General features: G+C 35.7%; 1 protein-coding gene across 4 annotated transcripts in view; it reads right to left on the bottom strand.

The window, feature by feature from the left end:
* NETO2 (neuropilin and tolloid like 2) overlaps nucleotides 1-21795 on the bottom strand; it is a 65498-nt gene that overhangs the window by 37238 nt on the left and 6465 nt on the right. For 2 of the 4 annotated variants that reach the window (XM_047834579.1, XM_047834582.1), the window contains exons 2-6: nucleotides 16001-16057; nucleotides 13081-13221; nucleotides 12174-12422; nucleotides 8295-8339; nucleotides 8085-8212 (exon numbers count right to left, since the gene is read on the bottom strand). In XM_047834579.1, the coding sequence (XP_047690535.1) occupies nucleotides 8085-8212; nucleotides 8295-8339; nucleotides 12174-12422; nucleotides 13081-13221; nucleotides 16001-16057 (620 nt within the window). The remainder of the gene's footprint in view (nucleotides 1-8084; nucleotides 8213-8294; nucleotides 8340-12173; nucleotides 12423-13080; nucleotides 13222-16000; nucleotides 16058-21795) is intronic. The other 2 variants (XM_047834580.1, XM_047834581.1) reach the window with 2 other exon arrangements.

The raw sequence follows: 21795 nt of genomic DNA, 5'->3' as shown, positions 1-21795 counted from the left end.
AACATATGAGGCTTCCTCTATACCTGTAATAGTTTTTATTTTTTAATGTGACAATATTTAATAATTATTCAAATGTTTAAGAAATTAGGGTTGCCTGGGTGGCTCAGTTGAGTGTCTGACCCTTAATTTCGGCTCAGGTCATGATCCCAGGGTTGTGGGATTGAGCCCCGTGTCAGGCTCCGCACTGAGTGTGGAGCCTGCTTAAGATTCTTTCTCCCTTTGCCCCTCTCCCGGTCTTGCACATGTACTCTCTTTTAAAAAGGTAAAAAATGAATGTTTAAGAAATTAATATTTCTTAGACCTTGTCTTTGAAGTACTTCATGAAGAAATAATTCGAGATTCATAAATTTTTAGGAGTGTTATTTGGAATACTGAATATTGGAGAATGTTACTTTTTCAAAACAATTTTTTAATGTTTATTTATTTATTTATTTATTTATTTATTTTTTTAACGTTTTATTTATTTTTGAGACAGGGAGAGACAGAGCATGAACAGGGGAGGGTCAGAGAGAGGGAGACATAGAATCTGAAACAGGCTCCAGGCTCTGAGCTGTCAGCACAGAGCCCGACGCGGGGCTCGAACTCACGGACCGCGAGATCATGACCTGAGCCGAAGTCGGACGCTTAACCGACTGAGCCACCCAGGCGCCCCTAATGTTTATTTTTGAGAGAGAGTGAGCAAGGAGGGGAGGGGCAGACAGAGAGGGAAACAGAGAAATCTGAAGCAGGCTCCATGCTGTCAACGCAAAGCCTGATGTGGAGCCTGAACTCACGAACGGTGAGAGCATGACCTGAGCTGAAGTCCGACACTCAACCTCCTGAGGCAGCAGGGTGGCTCAGGTAGTTAAGTGTCGGACTTCAGCTCAGGTCATGCTCTCACTGTTCTGTGGGTTCAAGCCATGTGTCGGGCTCTGTGCTGACAGCTCAGAGCCTGAAGCCTGCTTCAGATTCTGTGTCTCCCTCTTTTTGCCCCTCCCCTGCTCACACTGTGTCCCTCTCTCTCTCAAAAATAAACATTAAAAGAAATAATAAATAAAATTGTGTTAAACTAAATAACTAAACAGATGATATAAGAAAGTTAAAGGAAAACATGTTAAAGACCACCCTAACCCATGAATACTCAATATGGAGTAAACTAGTTAATGGGTGATGTTTCAGAAAAATCCACTTATAAAAATATATACAAAAGAAGTGTGCAAGCAGTGTTCCAGTCCATTGTTCTCAGTGGCCTTTCCACAAAAAGAGAGGCATACCTTATTTCATCTTGCTTCACAGATACTGCATTTTTTTTTTTTTTACATCTTCAAAGTTTTTGGCAACCCTGCATCAAGCAAGTCTATCAGTGACATTTTTCCAACAGCATTTGCTCATTTTTGTCTCTCTGGATCACACTTGGTAATTCTCACACTATTTCGAACTTTGGTATTATTATATTTGAATTGCAACCATCTCATGATAAAACTCTAACAGATGAAGTTTCTCATGGATGAGCAAAGAAAGTGATTTCTTCAGATGGAGTGTACTCCCGGTGAAGATGCTGTGAAGACTATTGGAATGAGAACAGAGAATTCAGAATATTACATGAATTTAGTTGATAAAGCAGCGGGAGGGCTTGAGAGGATTGACTCCATTTTAAAAGAAGTTCTACTATGGGTAAAATGCTCCCAAACAGCATCGCATGCTGCAGAGAAATCATTTTTGAAAGGAGAGTCAATCACAGCAAATTCATTGTTGTCTTATTTTAAGAAATTGTCACAGTCACCGCAGCCTTTAGCAGCCACCACCCTGATCAGTCAGCAGCCGTCAATATCGAGGCAGCAAAAAGACTATGATTCACTGAAAGCTCATATCCTGGTTATTAGCATTTTTTAGCAATACAGTATTTTTGAATTAAGGCACATACACTGTTGTTCTAGACATAATACTATTGCACACTTAACAGATCAAAGTACAGTGTAAAACAACTTTTAGATGCACTGGGAAACTAAAAAATTCATTTGACTCACTTTATTATAATATTTTCAGGAGTACAATACAGTGATTCAACAATTCTATACATTACTCAGTGCTCAACACAGTAAGTGTAGTCACCAAACATTATTACAGTATTACTATATTCCCTATGCTATACCTTTCATGCCTGTGACTTATTTTATAACTGGAAGTCTGTACCTCTTAATTTCCTTTGTCTACTTCACCTATTCCCTCACCCACTTCCCCTCTGGCAACCACCATATATGTGTAGTTTTACCTTTAGATACTTAATTCAATTTTATTAGTTTGTATATTCCACTGACAAATGCATTCTATCCAACTGCCACAACTTTATCTTGAAGGGTAAGTATCTCCACTTGTTTTTATTCAAAACTGTTACGGTTCTTCTGAATGCTTTCCTCTTCTATGTGAATTCTAGAATTAGCTTGCCAACTTCCCTAGAAAGCCCTCCTGGGATTTGGAATGGAATTACTTTAAATTGATAAATTAGAGAACAATGAACATTTTTGTGATACTGAATCTTCCCATCCATGAAAATGATCTCCCTCTCTCCCCCATTTCTGTAGGCCTTCTTTAATGCATTTCAATTGAAAAATTTGCTTCTAGTACCTTATGATTTGTTATCGTAGTGCTTTAAAAAGTTTGATTTTCTAACTGCTTTTGGCTTTAGTAGAGAAAAGCAGTTGATCTTTATAATTGATGAACTTTTTTTCTCTCATTTTGATGCCCCAACCAGGATTTCAGAACACTAGCAAATAAAACAATGACAACAGACATCCCTGACTTATTCCTGACTTTAAAGGAAATACTTCTAAGGTTTCACCATTAATTACAACGTTTGAATTAGGGTTTTGGTAGATACTCTTCATCATGCTGAAGACATTCTTCTATGCTGGACTTACCAACGGTTTTTTTATCGATAGGTTTTAAGTTTCACTGAATATTTCCTCTGCATCCATTGATATAACTGGGTTTTCTCCTTTAATCTGTTAATATGGGAAACTATATCATTTGATTTTCTAATATTAAACTGTCCAACAATTTCTAGGTCATGACTTTTTTTTTTTTTTTAATTTTTTTTTTTCCAACATTTATTTATTTTTTTTGGGACACAGACAGACAGAGCATGAACAGGGGAGGGGCAGAGAGAGAGGGAGACACAGAATCGGAAACAGGCTCCAGGCTCTGAGCCATCAGCCCAGAGCCTGACGCGGGGCTCGAACTCACGGACTGCGAGATCGTGACCTGGCTGAAGTCGGACGCTTAACCGACTGCGCCACCCAGGCGCCCCAGGTCATGACTTTTAAAACAAAACCATTATAAATAATCCTGGTGTATAATTCTATCATGCTATTTAGCTCTGATAGAACAGGCTGGGGGAATGTTCTTTTTTCTTCAATTTTTATTATGTAACATGTTCCTTGACTATTTGGTAAAATCTAACGTGACCAATTTTTCTTTTTTCTTTTGGTTTATTTATTTATTTAGAGAGAAAGGGAGAGAAATCCCAAGCAGGCCCCGTGCTGTCAGCGCAGAGCCCAAAGTGGGGCTCAAACTCACAAACTGTGAGATCATGACCTGAGCTGAAGTTGGACACTTAACCAACTAAGCCACCCAGGCACCCCGACCAATTTTTCTGTTTACCTATTTTAAGTAAAAAATCAATTTTGATAATTTGGTAAGATTTATTCAGGTTTTCTATTTAATTAATTTTGGTAAACATATATATGTATGTAAATACGTATGTACACACATATGTTTCAGGAAACTGTCCATTTAGACGGTTTGCAAATTTATCAGCAAAGAATTACTCTTAGTATCATCTTCTAGTCTAAAACAGTTTGATTATGGAAAATTTCAAATGTGCAAAAGCAGACAAAATAGTATCCTAAACTCATGCCCCATCTCCTAAGTTGTTAATTCAGCCAGTCTTGCTTGAACTGTAATACCCCTCCCACTTCTGCCTCTCACATACTGAGACAAATCCCAGAGAGATTCACAGGTCAACAGTTCTAGGTGTATTGCTATTGACCACTTAAAAAATAATCTCAGTGCTATTATCAAACCAAATTCTTCATTATCAAATACCAGTGTTCAGACTTAGGTCTTTTAATGTTTCCTTCTTTTACAGTTTGCTTGAATACACAAGTTCATTTGACTTTTATATCTCTTTTAATGTGTAGATTCTACTGCTGTGTTTTACCTGCCTTGTCATTTATTTAAGAAACACTCAGGGGGGCGCCTGGGTGGCGCAGTCGGTTAAGCGTCCGACTTCAGCCAGGTCACGATCTCGCGGTCTGTGAGTTTGAGCCCCGCGTCGGGCTCTGGGCTGATGGCTCGGAGCCTGGAGCCTGTTTCCGATTCTGTGTCTCCCTCTCTCTCTGCCCCTCCCCCGTTCATGCTCTGTCTCTCTCTGTCCCAAAAATAAATAAACGTTAAAAAAAAAAAAAAAAAAAAAAGAAACACTCAGGTTTTTTGTTGTTGTTGTTTAGCAGGTCTTCTTCATAGTTTGTCTTATGATGGTTTTTAATCTCTGCTGTAGTTGATTCATGACTGTTTCCATTTCTAAATATTATTTAGGTCTTTTTTTCTAAATCAATCTTGGCAGAGGTGTGTCTATAGTAATCTTTTACAAATGGCCAGCTTTTGGTTTTGTTGATTCTTTTTATAACTTTGTTTTAAAATACTGTTTATTTCTGCTTTCATTATTACTGTTTCTTTGGATTCCTCTGGTCATTCTTCTAACTTCTTGAGTTGAATCTTAGCTTATTAAATTTAAATCTTTTTCTTCTTCTAAAATAAGCATTTATAAAACTCCCTTAAAGTACTTTTAGCTGCATACCACACATTTTGATATGTAGTATTTTCAATATTACTGAGTTTTAAATCTGTTTAAATTTATGTCCTGATTTCTTCTGTGACCTATTAAATACTAGCTGGCATATTATTAAATTTCTAAACATAAGGGTTTTAAAGGTATCTTTTGGTTACTGGTTCCCAATTTATGTGTATTTTTGTCAGAGGATGCTCTGCATGAAACTAAGCACTGGTACATATTTCAGGCTTCTGTTTTTAGTTTTAGTGTATGGATCAGATTTTATAAATGTCTCACGCATGCTTGTAGAAAATGCTTATTTTCTGGATGTTGAAAGTAAAGTACCATGTCTTATCAGGCAAACTGCATTATTTAAATCTTCTGAGCCTTACTAATTTTTTTGTATGCTTAATTACTGAGAGATGAAATTAATTACCCACTATAATTGTGGATCTGTCAGTTTTGCTCAGCAACTATCAATTCATGTTTTGTACATTTTGAGGCCATATTAATAGATAAAATTTAAAATTATTACCTTCCTTGCAAATTGGTGACATTCTTGATTTGTATTTTAATAGCTATATCAGATATCTTTTGGTATTTGTGCTATTTCTTTTCTATTTTTGTTATTTCAAAATTTTCCATAGTTATCCTAAAACAGGATACACTTGGATTTTAACTGTAGTATTTGGTCCATTTATTATTTGTGCTCAGAGATGTTTTAATTTTGCCCATATTCTTAAATGATAGTTGAGTACTGAATTTTAGAATTTTAGCTTGGCAGTTATTTTTTTCTTAGCACTTTAAGGACATTAGTATCTTCTGGCTTCTATTTTGCTGTTAAGGATTCTGATATCTCTCTTTTATCTCTAGTTGTTTTAAAGATGTCTCATTGTGGGGCGCCTGGGTGGTGCAGTCGGTTAAGCGTCCGACTTCAGCCAGGTCACGATCTCGCGGTCCGGTCCGTGAGTTCGAGCCCCGCGTCAGGCTCAGGGCTGATGGCTAAGAGCCTGGAGCCTGTTTCTGATTCTGTGTCTCCCTCTCTCTCTGCCCCTCCCCTGTTCATGCTCTGTCTCTCTCCGTCCCAAAAATAAATAAACATTGAAAAAAAAATAAAAAAAAAAAAGATGTCTCATTGTCTATGGTGGCCAATGTAGGTAGGTGTCAATTAAAACTTTTTTCTTGCTTTGGGCATCACTTTGTGTCAATGTTTTTTGTCAGCTTGAACATCTTTTCTTTTTCTTTCTTTGGTTTATTTATTTTTGAGAGAGAGAGAGAGAGAGAGAGAGAGAGAGAGAGAGAGAGAGGGAGGGAGAGCATGAGCAGGGGAGGGCAGAAAGAGAGGGAGATAGAGAATTGGAAGTAGGTTCCAAGCTACAGCCTGGCATGGGGCTTGAACTCATGAACCATGAGATCATGAACTGAGCCAAAGTCGGATGAACTTACTGAGCCACCCAGGTGCCCCAGCTTTAACATTTTCTTCATAAACTGCCACTACCCCACCCCCTGGGCAATTTTCTCAGATCTATCCTTTAATAACTATACCTTTTACTTCAAGAAGTTTTACTTGGTTATTTTAAAAGTGTACTTGGTCATTTTTCTTTCTCATCTTTTTGATTCCTTCTTATAAGATACTTAAAACACTTCTGTTCTTAGGGATCTAAGAAACTCCTTGCTGTTATGCCTGCTAATTCACTTGTGGTGAGTTGTCTGCTTATGTGTGTTTTTTTTTTTTTTTTTTTTTTTAATGTTTATTTTTGAGAGAGAGACAGAATACAGGCAGGGGAGGGGCAGAGAGAGAGGGAGACACAGAATCCCAAGCAGGCTCCAGGCTCTGAGCTGTGAGCATGGAGCCCAATGCAGGGCTCAAACTCATGAACAATGAGATCATGACCTCCGCAGAAGTTGGATGCTTAACCAACTGCACCACCCAAGCTCTACTTGTTTTCTAATTTTGGGTTGTGAGCATACCTTCAGCGGTATTTTACTGGTGGCAATCCTGTAGCCTCCATGGTTATTTTGTATTTATTTTTGCCCGGTGTCTATAAAAAGGTTATTTGAGGTCAGGACCATTTTGTTAATTTTTAGACTAATTGGTTCCTGGATTGGGCATGGAATGTAAATTATATACATCCCAACCTCTAATATAAACAGGTTTCTAGGTAAAAATTTTAGGGGAGACCCCAGCCTTATCCCTGAGACTGAGCCTGGAAAGATAAGCTTCTTCATTATCAACCTATGTTAGTGGAAGTTTTTTTTCTAATCTACTACTTCATAGCAATTGTCTCTCTTTGAGAGTTCCAGCTTTATGTGAGGGATCTCACAAACACAAACCCCAGGCCTTTTCTGTCTCACCGTGGCCGTTAACACCAAGCTCCTGGCATGTCTTCCGGTGAATAGTCAGAGTGTACTGAAATCAGCAAGAGGCATTTGTACCATCGATTTCAGCTTTCAGTTTATTACTCTGGTTTATAGTTATCTCTCTTCATTTCTAGTCCATTAAGAATTATCTTTGGAAATCTTACCTATGCTTTTAAAAGAGTTATTTGTTATATTTTACCCAATATTTCTAGGTGTTTTGTAACAGGTAAGTTTTCATATAATCTAATCCATCATATTACCTTAACTCTAAATTTGATTTTCATAATTCTTTAAAGGTTTGTTCTCTTATCCTCACCCTCTCTTTTCACATGTATCCACATTAAATATAATTTTAATTGTGAATATTCCTAGAAGTATAAATTAAAAGCTTTTTTGCAAAAGTAGTTAGCAACCAATCTCAATCTGTCAGAGTTATTTAAAAACATCCTTCCCTGTGGTACTTTCCAATCATAGTGCTACATCATTAGCACAAGACAGCATGGAAAGAAAGAACACAGAACTGAGACTCACTATATTTGTGTTTTGGTTTTGACACTATGACCAACTCTGAGAACCTTGATAAGACACTTCAACCTCTTGAGGTCTATTTTTCCTCCTTATAACATTTTTTTAAAGAATCTATGATCGTATGGATCAACACTTGTACTTTCCACTTAGGAATACACAGATTTTAAGAATCTCAAAATTTGTGTGATATTCCTGAATTTATATTGTAGTTTACTTAACTATAATAATGCTGTGATGCCCAATCTGATTGCAATAAAATCAATTTTTAAAAACTTGTAGTATCAGTTTATACAATAGTAAGTATTTGCAGGAATCAAAAAAATATATTATGCAATTCAATGTCTTGTTACGTTCTTTTCTAAAGTGACTCAGTACATAATAATACCTTGGCTTTTGGAGTAGCTTTAATTGTCCATATACAATCAACTGCTTGGCCAGGTTTTGTTTTCTCTTCTTGTTCTACCTGACTAGAACGCACTATTCCATCAGCTCCTGAGAGCTCAAACTGGCAATCTAGAAAGAAAAGTTGAATGATGTTCAAAGGAAAATAAGACTGATCAAAATGCCATGAGGAAAAAGAGGTGATATACTAAACCTGGGATGGGATTTAAAATACCTCCTAGGTAAGTAAAGTCTGGATCTGTAACAGAAAAAAGAAGAAAGTCATTGGCATTGAGATAGTTTAGAGTTACTTTAAGGCTTAATGTCTTAAGTTCTATCTAATGCTAATTTAATAACAAAGCAAGAGAAAGCTTTCATTGGTATAGATTACAGATCACTGTTTCTGGGCATGCTTAGGTGTTTGTTTATAGGAGCAATGTTTTTTAAAATGCTAATATTTATACTTCTGATCCCATCATGAATAACTTATTTATGCCACCTGAAAACTCAGAACTCTGTCAATTGTGATAGCTAGTACACTGAGGGATGAATGAATGTATATACAACACAGTGGAGTATTATTCAGCCTAACAAAGAAATGAAATTCTGACACAAACTACAACATGGATGAACCATGAGAATCCTAGATTAGTCAAATTCATAGAGACAGTAAGTACCAGAAGCTGGAGGAAAGGGGGAATGGACAGTTAGTGTTTAATGGATACAGAGTTCCAGCGTGGGTTAACAAAACAGTTCTGGAAATGGATAGTGGTGACCACTGCACAACATTGTAATAAATGTACTTGACATGTACTTGTACACTTAAAAAGGATTAAAATTGTGAATTTTATAAGTTATTTGTAATTCAACACATATACAAAGAAGTAGCTAGTGAGCTGTGTTTTCAAAATGGCAGGGAAAAAATGACTAGCTGATATACAGGGTATTCTGCCCTATGAAGTAGTTCATAGAAGACTGAGAACCAACAGCATATATCAAATAACTGATTGAAGTTAACTGGTCGGGTATTTGTTTTTATGAACTAAACCAATTAACTGAAGTAACGATATTTTGGTGTCAAAAAGGCTTAAAAAATCTTAAATATGAATCAAATCTTTACAAACTGAAACAAAAAAAAAATCAAAAACAATGCTCTTAATACTGTTTTTAAATATTAAAAATCAGGCTTTTTAATATGTAAAGATTCTCACTTTAAAGAAAAGTAGCTCTTTTTCTATTAGTTTATGTATCATGAGGGCAATTTTATATGGATTATGGCTAAAATATAGACAAATTAGAAGAAAATGTGTAGGATTTCTAGAGTGTATTACCTTACGTTTGCATTTTATAGTACTTCAGAATTTCTACACCCACTATGCTAATTATAGCAACATCAGGAAAACTATGTAATATTCTATTTTACAGATGAGGAAACTGAATGAGAGAGATAATGATTTTCTTAGACCATATATATAATGGCAAAGTCAGGACTAGATTGCAATTCTCCAGACAATTTTTCTTACCCTACCACCATGTTGCCTTTATAATGTGGGTAAGGATGCTACAGTTTTACCACTGAAGAAAAAAATATCAAAATAAATAGGTAATGCATAATTGGCTAATTATGGTTGTGTCTAGGTATTTAAAATCATATTTATAAAATAAATTTTTCAATAGGGATCAATAAAATCAAGAAGATGACTACTACTACTAATGAGAAATTAGTATGTTTTAAATGGAATTCTTTAAGCTATTGGTGATATTTGTTGAGGCAGAGGACTCTTAATGTATTGCTACTTCCTGGAAGTAGCAACTGGGATAATTCTGGAAATTTTAATGAAATAATGACAAAATTCTAGAATTCTTGCCTACACATGAAGAAACTCTGATTCATCTGGCAGGTAGTACCTATGACTTTTTACTCCAATGCTGTTTAATTACATTTGTCTTTGATATTTCTCTGCAAAAGAGCTGAAATGTCACTGACCCCTTTCAGCAAGGTTGATTTAGTTTATTAAGTTAAAAAAGAAAAGTCTGAGATGTATACTCAAGCTAAAAGTTTCTCCCCTACTTTTTTTTTCCAATATGGTAACCATGCATAAAGTATCTGTAATAAAAAACAATTTTAACAAGAATTGAGCATCCAGCTAAATACAATAAACTGTGATTGAAATAGGTTTTGCAGGCTATTTAAAGATTCTGAGATGTTTTAAACTAGCAGTTTTTTCATTCTGGCAGTTTGGTGTATATAGGTCCTATATGAACTTTCAAATTAAGTTTGATAACTCTGTAATTATTTAAAATTATTTTAAATTCTGGAAAGGACAAAACTATGGAGACAGTAAAGATCAGTGCTTGCCAAGAGCTAGGGGGAGGAATGAATAGGCGGAGCACAGAGGATTTTTAGGGCAGTGGGAATACTTGGTATGATACTGTAATGGTAGACACACATTGTCATACATTTGTCTAAACACACAGAACACCCAACACCAAGAGTGAACCTAATCAATGTAAACTATGAACTTTGGGTGATGTTGTGTCAGTGTGGGTTCACTGACTGTAACAAATGGACTACTCAAGGAGCAGGATATTGATTATGGAGGCAGCTGTGTTTGTGCGGGGTTGGAGGTATATGGTAACTCTGTACTTCCTGCTTAGTTTTGCTGGGAACCTAAAACTGTCCTAAAAAATAAAAGTCTAGAGGTAAATTTTACTTTCTAAAAATGTTATCCTTTTGGTATTGAGAACATAAATATTGAAACAATGCTTAAAAATTCCCATAATGTTTACTGACAAGAAAAAAAAAGTTGATTATGTTGTTTAGGCAAAAAAAGCAGGTAATATAGATACATGGTCTCAGTTATGTAAGACAAAAAGAGATACAGAAAAATATCTAAAGGGATACATACCAAATTGTTAACAGTGGTTTTTTATATAGAAGATGGTAAGATTATGGGTTTTTTTTCATTTAGATATATGTGTTTTTTAATTAACAAATTTCTTACAAAAACATAAAAGCAAAAAGATTATATAATTGATAAGTTACTTTTTCATTGTTTCAGTCTCTAAGTTGTTTGAAGACAGGAGCAATAACTTGTAGATCTTTGTGTTTCCGTATTAGGGATATGCATGGTTTTACACCAGAGAGGCTTTACAATTCTCACAGTGTTTATACATACCACAGGATAGGGAAGACTGGTGGAGTGGGCTGAATGGAGACCCTAATTTGAATCCTCAGAACCTGATAATATTACTTTATGTGGTTAAAAAAAAAAAAGTTGAATATTACAAAAGACGTGAGTAAGTTAAGGATTTTGAGAACAGAGCGTGATGTGAACATGGAGGCAGGGACTGGAGCGATGTGGCCACAAATCCAGGAACGCTGGGGCAGCCCCCAGAAGCTACAAGAGGTGAGGAATGGATTCTCCCCTAGAGGTTCTGGAAAAAAGGTGGCGCTCCTGGGTTTTCTGCCCTCCAGAACTCAAGAGAATAAAATTCCACTGTTTTCAGCTGCTAAATTTGTAGTTAATTAGTTAAGGCAGCCTTAGGGAACTAATAAATACATCAGGTACTCCCATTTGACAAATAGCAACCGTCAGGCACAACTGTGCCTAAAGTCTTACAGCTATTAGGTAGCAGAGAAAGGATTCAAACCCAGACCTTTTCACCTCCAAGTGCAGAGCAATATTTTTTCTATTGCTCAATACTTCTTAGAGACTACTTATTCAAATGAGGGGTTAATTCAATCATTCCAATGCAAAAAGCTGCCAAAATAATTTTTGGTAAGGATTATGAAATTAAGACAATTTGCTGTATTATTTTTAAAGTGTATTTATCTTGATTTTTCACCCTTGATAAACACTATAAAACATAAATAAATCTAAGAAAAATGTGTTACCATCTATGAAATGCTTCAAATTCAAGTGATATAGTTCTATTTCCAATTTTTGGGTTTATTTATTCACAGAGTGATTTCCCTCTGGCCTTGTTAATTTTTTTAAAACCTTAATTTGATTAACTTGACTAAATTCTCTTTTATATACATAAGATTCTAAAACCAGAGTGAGACCCACTGAAAAGATAACTTCATTACCTGGAATAAATGAATATTTTGCTCGAAATCCCAGTCCTTCAAGTTCTTCATCAGAACTAAACTTAATCCACATAAACCTCCCCGTTGATCTAATTAGTGGAGGGCTTTTCACACCACAATATCGATCTATAAGTGGAGAGAAACCAAATGGCCCATCTCGAACTTCCAAGTGGTCAAACCGACATTCAAATGATGGTTCTATATAATAATGTTCATCAAAGGTCAACTCTATTCTTTGACGTGGAGCAGCTAGAAAATAAGAGCAAACAAATCAGGGAAACACAAACAAAGAAAAGTAATAAATGTCCTGACAAAAGTGGGCAAAGCAAAACAACTACCTACTATTTCACAGAGGAGCATCATAATGAGGATTGTTATGTATAAAATTCATAATTGATCTTATATTTTATATCAATAGTAGCAATGCTACTTTGTAGAACTGTAGCAATCTTTCCCTTTGGCATATGCTGTTCATTAAATTAGTTAAATGTATTTAATTAAAATTACAGTAGAAAAGCTAATGCTGAGTTCATGAGATACAATATACAATGAATAGAAAAACAGAAGAAATGAACTAATGTAACTATGGACATAAGTTTGCATAAAGCATGATAAGAGATGCCAGTAAATTTAAGTCTTAACAGAGAAGTTTCTCATATATACCAACACATCTGGTTGAATTATACTTTAAGAGATTCAAAATTCCTATAAATTTCAATTTTTTAATTGTTAATGTGTTTGTTAATGTGTTCAGTACTCAGAAATATTTATAATTACTAGAGTTTAATTCAAATACATGTTTTTAGATTTTGTTCAAACTGGCTCAAACTGGGCATCTTATCTATGTAACTTAGTTTTACAAAAAAGTAAAAATTGATCCATTAAAAGATAGAAATTGGTCAGATACCTTCCAAAATGTAGATACACTCCTTGTTTGGTGGATAAGAGTCAGGATAATTTGGTGAAGCAAAATGACCTCCATTGCTGGTTCGAACCCAAATGCCACACTGGGTTGCAGGAACATGCTTGATTCCAATATTTTGTCCATCTTAGGGAAAAAAATCACATTTAAAACATGAATTACAGCAAAAGAGAATAGTATTCTCTTTTCCCCACAATTTAACTACATATTTGCTCACTAAATGTTACACATATACTGTATATAGTTTTGCAAGAACCACCACTAAGTTTAGCACAAAAAACAACACAGTGAAGTGAGAGAAAGGTAAGATCGTATGCTGTGCTGGTGAGAAGAACTTGCTGCTAGAGGACAAGTTTACCCTGTAGGAGAGCAGGGAAATAAAATGCTTAGATTTTACAAGGGCAAAACCGTGTGGGAGAATCTGATAAATCAGTACAACTCTATAAAATTCAGTTCTGACATAAAAATAAAAATAAAAATAAAAATAAAAATAAAAATAAAAATAAAAATAAAAGGATCCCAGGGGTTTATCTCTACTATGGTGCCTCTATATTTAGTTTAACACAAAAGCCAAATAGGATCCAAAGATTACAAAGGATTTTGGTTGAAAACTGTAGATTAAACACATGCATTTAGTTCTCTATCCTCAAACTCCACTTAACAGTAAAGGATGTTTTAAGGGCATAAATAAACCTTTAAAGAGGTCTAAACGTAGGTGCAATAACAACTGGCAGTGCCTGATATCTCTGGAAGCAGGACAGGGGTTGACAGGTGGTGGTAAAATTGTGTTTTTTAAAAATATGAGGCTTGGGTAAAGGTCTATTTAGAATCAATCTGATTTCTAATACTCTCCCCTACTTCACAAAACCAGGTAGCTGCTACTCTATCACATCAGAAAATGAGGTTATTCCTTTGCAGAAGATAAAAGCAGGGTTACTACATTAGGAAGCACCAGGAACAGCTGATGGTGACAAGACCAACCTGCAAACAAAGAGACTCAGGAATGTTAACACAGTGGATGGCATTCCCAGCCTCTTCCCCTGCTCAACTCCCTTAAAGCTTCTAAGCAGGAAATGGAAAGCTTCCTCTCTAGGGACTCTAAACACTCCAAAGAAATCGAGACCCAAGCAAGAATGCAGACTCAGGAATTCCCCAGTGTTGGGTCACTCACCAGTGAGGGCCACAGTTAACAAGTCTTTCCTACACTTGCAGACAGCTAATGATCAGATTTTAGTGCTCTTCTCATAAATAAGTGGACATTCAGGGATCACCATATTTGAGGAAATCCTCTAATATGAAAAATGAATAAAAAAAAAAGAAAGCAAAGCTGAGGAAACAAAGATGTAAAAAAAACAAAAAACAAAAACACACACACACACACACACACATACACAAACATTTAATCTCCTTAGAGAAAGAGAGTATATCTATAAGAACAAGAATACTTTAAGAATATTTGGAAAACAAAAAGCTTCTAAAAATAAATGAAAAATTAATAGAAAGTTTAATGAAGAGAGCTATAAATGGCCTGTGCCCTGTTTCTGTAAATAAAGATCACAATGGAAGACATCCTTTTCCACTCACATGCCTACCATCCATAGCTACTTTCACACTACAAGAGCAAAAGTGTATAGTTGCTTCTGAGACTGTAAGGCTGTAAAGTTTTAAATATTAACTATCTGGCTCTTTAAAGAAAAAGTTTTCCAGTTCCCGGTTTAGAGGATGAAGTTGAAGAAGTCTCAATAGAGACTACTGAGAAGAAAACAGAGTAGAAAGACAGGTGGAAAATAGAAAATAATAACAAAAATACCCCATAACTAAATAGAAGTTTCTTAAAGATAGAATAGAAAAAAATAGAGAAAGATAATTTAAGAAACTAAAGGGCACCAAACTGGCTCAGGCAGTACAGCATGTGATTCTTGATCCTGGGGTTGGGAGTTTGAGTCTCATGGGGGGTATAGAGATTACTTAAAAAAACAAAATCTTAAAAAAAATTTAAACAAGGAAAAAAGGAAATAAAAATTTCCTAAATTAAAAGACAAAATTTTCATATGGATAAAGTTTCATGAGTGACTTAATGTAAATTCTGAATACAGAGGTGACCAGAATTACAACACAATTACACTGAGACAGGTGGTATGGAAGGAAAGTAATAGAACATTTGTATATACTAGGGGGTAGAAAATGCATGAAAGAGCTAAATTCTCATCTTCTGTGGTAGAAAATCATTATCTAATACCTAAGACTGAAATAATTAAGAATTAACAGTATAACATATTATTTAGTAATATGCAGCAAAATTCCAAAAGATTCAGCTAAAATACTGGTTATCTCCATGGAGAAGGAAGTAGAGTAGCATAGGATGGAGGACTGCCTTTTCATCCTTAACTTTTGAATGCTTTGATTTTTGTCACATGTATGTATAACTCAGAGGAAAATAAAAAGTAAATCAGAAAGTGTATTAAACCCTGGCATGAAAATCTGGTTCAAAAATCACACTAGCTTATCTTCTTTCATAAACAAGGACAATCAGAACAGGTTACAGGGCTTTGAATAAGATACTGATGGGAATATTTCACTTGTCTACCCTGAAAAAAGGGATTTTTATTTTTGCTGAGTGATAAGCACAAATCTCATTTAATTTCTGGATATAATCCATAGTGTGCTAGGAACCACTAGTAATGCCAACTTAAAACATTTATCAATCAGGGCAAGACTTTATGTTGACAATTTAGTTAACTGCAGCTGAACCCAGTTAAATTGAGGCTGATAGGTTGACAGAAACTTTAGGTCATTGTAACACCCCAGAGGGACTATGGAAATAGTATTCAAAAGTTGCAATCCCTTCCTATAAGCCATCCCACTGTCCTGGATAAGTGGTAAGTTATCACTGTAAGTACTTTACCTTGGGTCTTTTGGGCCACAGCAATCCCTTCGACTACAAGTATTGTTATTAACAACACTAGAGAAATGACAGAAAAGAAAAGTTAAAAAAGTGAATCCATATTATCTTACTAAATTTTTAAGGAAAATCAGATGATAAAAAAAAGATTAATCAAGCCCTCTCTTTCTTGCTAACATTCATTCTCAAGATTTTTAAGGTCTAAATGTTGTGTTCTGATTTACTATTTCACAGTTAACCCAAGAAAAAACACGGTTGATACTGTACTCATTTACACAAACACTAATAGTGTATGGCATTTACAGCATTTTTCAATTTGTGATAGATTAAAAAGTTTTTTTGCAACAAACTTTGTTTGCCCTAATTTATATTTACTATATAAGTACTGTAAAGTAAATATAGACTATATTGTATACATTTGTTGTACTCCATCTCAAAGGGTTTACATGCATTCTATGGCTGGCTCTGCAATGTATTATACCAAAGTTCAATTAGTGATTGTGAGAGCACTTATAATTAAGATGGAAGTAAGAGGGCAGCAGTCTCCCAGAAATCAATTCAAGATGTTTTATAGCTGCACATAACTATGCTGTGTCCTGTGTTACAAAAGCCAGCATATTTAGAAAATGAAGCTTTAGGCCGACTTCGGCTCAGGTCATGATCTCGCGGTTCGTGAGTTCGAGCCCCACGTCGGGCTCTGTGCTGACAGCTCAGAGCCTGGAGCCTGTTTTGGATTCTGTGTCTCCCTCTCTCTGACCCTCCCCCATTCATGCTCTGTCTCTCTCTGTCTCAAAAATAAATAAACGTTAAAAAAAAAATTAAAAAAAAAAAAAAGAAAATGAAGCTTTCCCCCCGAGTTGAACATTTCTGAGACCCGGTCACGTTGAATTGTTTTGTGTATGTATGTATGTATTTTGATGATTCTTTTAAACATTTTATTTTTATGAATGGTGCATGGATAGCTTTCTCTGTCCCTTTCAATGTAAAGTTCACTTGCCTCAAAATCTTGTGAACTGGAATTTTTATTATTCATTCAGTCAATAAGCACTTACAGAGTACCTACTGTCAAGGATAGCAGGCACTGAGGATGCACAGATGTTGGGGGAGAAATACGGCAAAATATTTAAGAGTATGGACATTACGAGTTCGGTGGATACAGGCTGAAGTTCAAGTTTTGCTGTGTACCAGCTGTGAGGCCTTTTTTTTTTTTTTTTTTTCCTGTGAGGCCTTTTTAACTCAGTTTACTTATTTGTAAAATGGGGATGTTGTACTAGTAGCACTAACCTCAAAAGGCTGTTGTGAAGATTAAATGAGATGATAGCACTGGTGTAGCACTGGTTACATGCTAGGCACTCTGTTACATAAATGATAGACAGGAAACTACCATCCTTGAGTTAGTCTATTGTCAATGACAGTTTACAATACAAGGTGAAAAGAAGTTTAACAGGATTTATACAGAAAGCATAATGGAAGCAGGGATGGGAACCATTCATTCTGCTGAGGGTGAAGAATAAAATGAGGAAAATTTCAGAAACAGATCGTATATTCTATTTGTACCTTACAGTACCTCAACCCAGGATACAGAGAAAGAAACAGCTTAGACAAAACCACGAGTGAGCACTTGCTTATGGCAGGTCAGCAAACTCTGAGTTCTATACAGCAGGATGAGCATGTGGAGGACCAGTGGTGTATCAGGTGACAAACAGAATGAAGTCTGATGTTAAAAGTCTTGACAAGCATGCTGAAGAGTTTGGACTTTTGACTATAATGAGAAGTCATTGTGAGTTTTTAGAGTGTGACGTTATCATATCTGTGTTTTTGACCAATGATCCTGATGGTTGTGTGAAGGGTAAACTTTTAAAGAGAGGGGAGAAGGGGGTGCCTGGGTGGCTCAGTCGGTTGGGTGGCCGACTATGGCTCAGGTCATGATCTCACGGTCTGTGAGCTGGAGCCCCGCATCGGGCTCTGTGCTGACAGCTCAGAGCCTAGAGCCTGCTTCCGATTCTGTGCCTCCCTCTCTCTCTGCCCCTTTCCTGCTTGGTCTCTGTCTCTATCTCTCTCAAAAATAATAAACATTAAAAAAAAATTTTTAAAAAGAGAAGGGAGAAGGATATTCAAAATGGAAGCAAAGATGATGAGATCTCTAAGCGGAGCAGTGGTAGTGGAAATGGAAAGGAGGAAAGAATTGATAACATGATTCAGATGTTGAGTTAATTGTAATTGGTGACTTACAGGATGAAAGCAGGGAGAGAGATGGGGGCATTGAATAGGTTGCTAGTTAAGTGACTGGTAGACAGTCACGCAATAGCATGTATTGAGTATCTACTTCCCAAGTCACCAAAGTAAAAAGATAATTCTTGCCATTCAGTTGTTTACATCTTAAAATCTAATTGCTTGGCATCTTCATCTTTAGTTTCCTGTATCCTTGCTGACCTTTGTCTCCTCTGTCTTCTGTCAGCACCTTTAATTTCCTCTTCCTTTTCTTTGGTGGCTAGTAGTGTTGAAGACCTCCTGTTATGTAGGACAATCAATCCTCCCTTCAAACTCTTCACAACTCTTCACTGGATCAGAGTTTGAAGAACAGAGAATTGAAACGTGTTTTTTTAAAAACAGAATATGTGTAATCAAAAAGAAAAACCTAGGGTAATATTAGGTATCTGACAATTCAGCAAATAACACATCCATTTGTATCAATTTGTATCTTGTTAGAGGACACTACTTCCCAAGGCTATCATTCAGATGATACACAACTGATCAAAACTTTGTGCTCAGTATACCTTTCCTCCTGAATCACAGACATAACAATTTACTAGTCCTCACATTTATAATTCATGGTATATAAGTAACACAAAGCCAGGCAGAAAGGGCAAGTAAGGAATCAACAAACTGAATCCAGGAGAGCAAGAGTAAAGCTATGGCAAAGGGATGAACTATGCTAGTTCATTATTACATAATGATCAATAATTTGGCTACGTAAAATATGGACTTAAGAATTTTACAGAGTGTGCAACTAAGGCAGATCATTTTAAAAATAAAATTATAAGCCCAAATAAACCTATTATTCTTTTCTACTCTATTCAGAGGGTGGCTCACAATTTTTTTCCCCAAAATCTTTAAAAAACAATATTCACAACTCAATAAACCAAATGAGCTATGCTACTGAATATAGAAATGATATATAAAGAATACGGTGAATCTGCATAACAATCAGGGATAGAAATATTTAGTGACACAGTTGTGACTACTAATCATTCTAAATTCCATATCATAATAAACATAGTTTCCTCCCAGTTGTATAATAGGATCTTTGCAAATTGCTTATTATAACAAGGCTGGGATATTAAAACAAACTCCATTAATGCCAAACACTGGAATTATTTAACTATAAGAAGCAGTGCCATGCTGCTTTGTTCTGTCTTTAGCCCCAACTATGTGCCACTGTTCCCTTCTTCCTCTTACCAAAAGGATCAATAATTTCTCAAATCCAGAAATACCACACACTTCAAATTAAAAGATAATGTACCCAAGAAGGCACTAATTCATTAAGGTAGAAATCCATGCCAAAATAAAAATTCTAAACTCCTTAACCATACAGTTTAATTACATAAAGAAGGGTTTGTGATTTGATGCTTAAAAGAGGGAATGCTCATTATTTATGCCCATACCTCTAGTTCTGGAGTTTAGGCGAGGCCTTGTAATGTGTGTACAGACCTGACTTAAAAATGAAGACTTAAATGATAAAGACAGATGCTATTCAAGGTGTTAAATACCAGTCCTCAATGCTACTCCTTTTACCTTGAAACACTGTCCTATTAGCTCTATGCAGAGTCTTCTCCCCAGGGCTTTCAGTTTAAAGTTCAGGCCTTACCCTGAACTATAAAAATCAAGATCAAGTTTATTCTTTCCACTGTTACTTAACAGTGGAAACTCTGGCCAATGCAATACTGGAAAGGAGACAAAATTATTATTTATAGATAATGTTACTTAAAACCTAGAAGTCCCAAGAGAATTACTAGGAAATTATTACACCTATTAAAAGAAGAAAGTAAGACTAAAACAAACAAACAAGTAAATTTAATACAACGGAGTGACGATAGGTTTTGGATAATAAAACAATGTGAAGGTAACAATTCTTCCCAATAAGTTACATATTTAATGTTTTAATCAAAATCTTAGTTTTCTGGAGGACTTAAAATGTTGCTGATAACTCATCTTAAAAGCTTTTTCATACGGCCCAAGAAAAATTAAAAAATAAAAGACATAAAATACATAAAAATAATATATACTTATTACAAAGCTATAGTAATTCAAAATGTAGTAATGGTATAGGAAGAAACAGATGATCTGTCAACAAACATAACCAGCCCCCACTGTATTACAGGCAGTGGTCAGTCCTTGAGGCTACAGCAATGAAGCAAGCAGCCCTGGTCCTTATTCTCAAGCTTAAAGATAAGAAGATGGAAGAAAAAGCTGAAGATATGAAATAAAATAAATAAATAAAATAAATAAATAAATAAATAAATAAATGTATGTATACATACACACACACACCACAAATTATTATATGTATGGTATTTGAAACTCTTGGTGAAATGATTCTGGGATAACTTGTTAATTATTAAAAAAAAAAAGTAGGTCTGTTCCTTCAAGCTAAATAGAAAAATAAACACCATATTGAAAAAACAAAAAGTTGAATTATCTATGTATATTTTTGGGTGGAGAACACCTTCATTTACTAAAGACAAACAAATAAAAATTACAAATAACTGAGAAAAAAAGATTATGCCATAAGAAAAATGTGCCAAAACCAAAAACAATGAAGGACACCTGGGTGGCTCAGTCAGTTGACTGTCTGATTCTTGATTTGGGCTCAGGTCATGATCCTAGGGTCATGGGATTGAGCCCATGGAGTAGAGCCTGCCTAAGATTCTCTCTGTCTCAGTCTCTCTCTCTCCTCCTGTCCCTCTCCCCAGCTTGCATGCATGCTGCTCAAATAAATTTTTTAAAAATGCAAAAATTTAGCCTAATATAAAAAAAAGGCAGATTCTATTGTTGGTCAGGATATAGAAAACTGACATACACTGTCACTGGACTGTAAACTGGCATGCCTTTTTGGAGGTTAATCTGGTAATATATACCAGTTTAAAAATGCACAAATCCCACCCAGCAAGTCTACTTCCAGGTGTGAGAACTGAATCAATCATCGGGACAGTAGCGTGCAATGTAAAAGATAATCACCCAGAGAACTTATTAAAACACAGATTTTGGAGTGGAGTGGCAGGGATAGGTGCCTCCAGAGATTTTGACCCAGTAGGTCTGGGTTGGGGCTTGAGAACTTGCATTTTAACAAGGAAGTCCCCCATTGATGCTAAAAGCTTCTGGCCCTGGGAACATACTTTGCAAACCAACTACTACAATAAGAGAATGATGGTAGACTGTAAGAAATGGAAAGAGGCTGCCCATTTTCTCCATTGGTGATGGCAGGGGCAAGTTTGGGCCAAAATGGATGTGGCAGGGTAGGGGACTAGCAAAAAGGAGTTGATGAGTTGGTTTTGGAAATGTTGCTGAACGCTCTGCTACCTATTCTTATAATGTTCCTATAAATACTTCCTATTTCTGGGCATCTGCACTTGCCATGGATCACCCTTTGCTTCCACTAGAGTACCTTTGCACTGTTTAAGACATGCACTTTCAAAATTAATTTTATCTGATAGCATTCAGATTTTTCACTTCTGTGACTATTTAACAGTTCTCAATCTCTGCCTGGTTTTCTTTTACTGATTTTGCACAGTTTACAC

The sequence above is a fragment of the Prionailurus viverrinus genome, chromosome E2 (assembly GCF_022837055.1).
Source record: "Prionailurus viverrinus isolate Anna chromosome E2, UM_Priviv_1.0, whole genome shotgun sequence".
NCBI lineage: Eukaryota > Metazoa > Chordata > Mammalia > Carnivora > Felidae > Prionailurus > Prionailurus viverrinus.
This window is presented reverse-complemented; position numbering and strand designations above follow the sequence as displayed.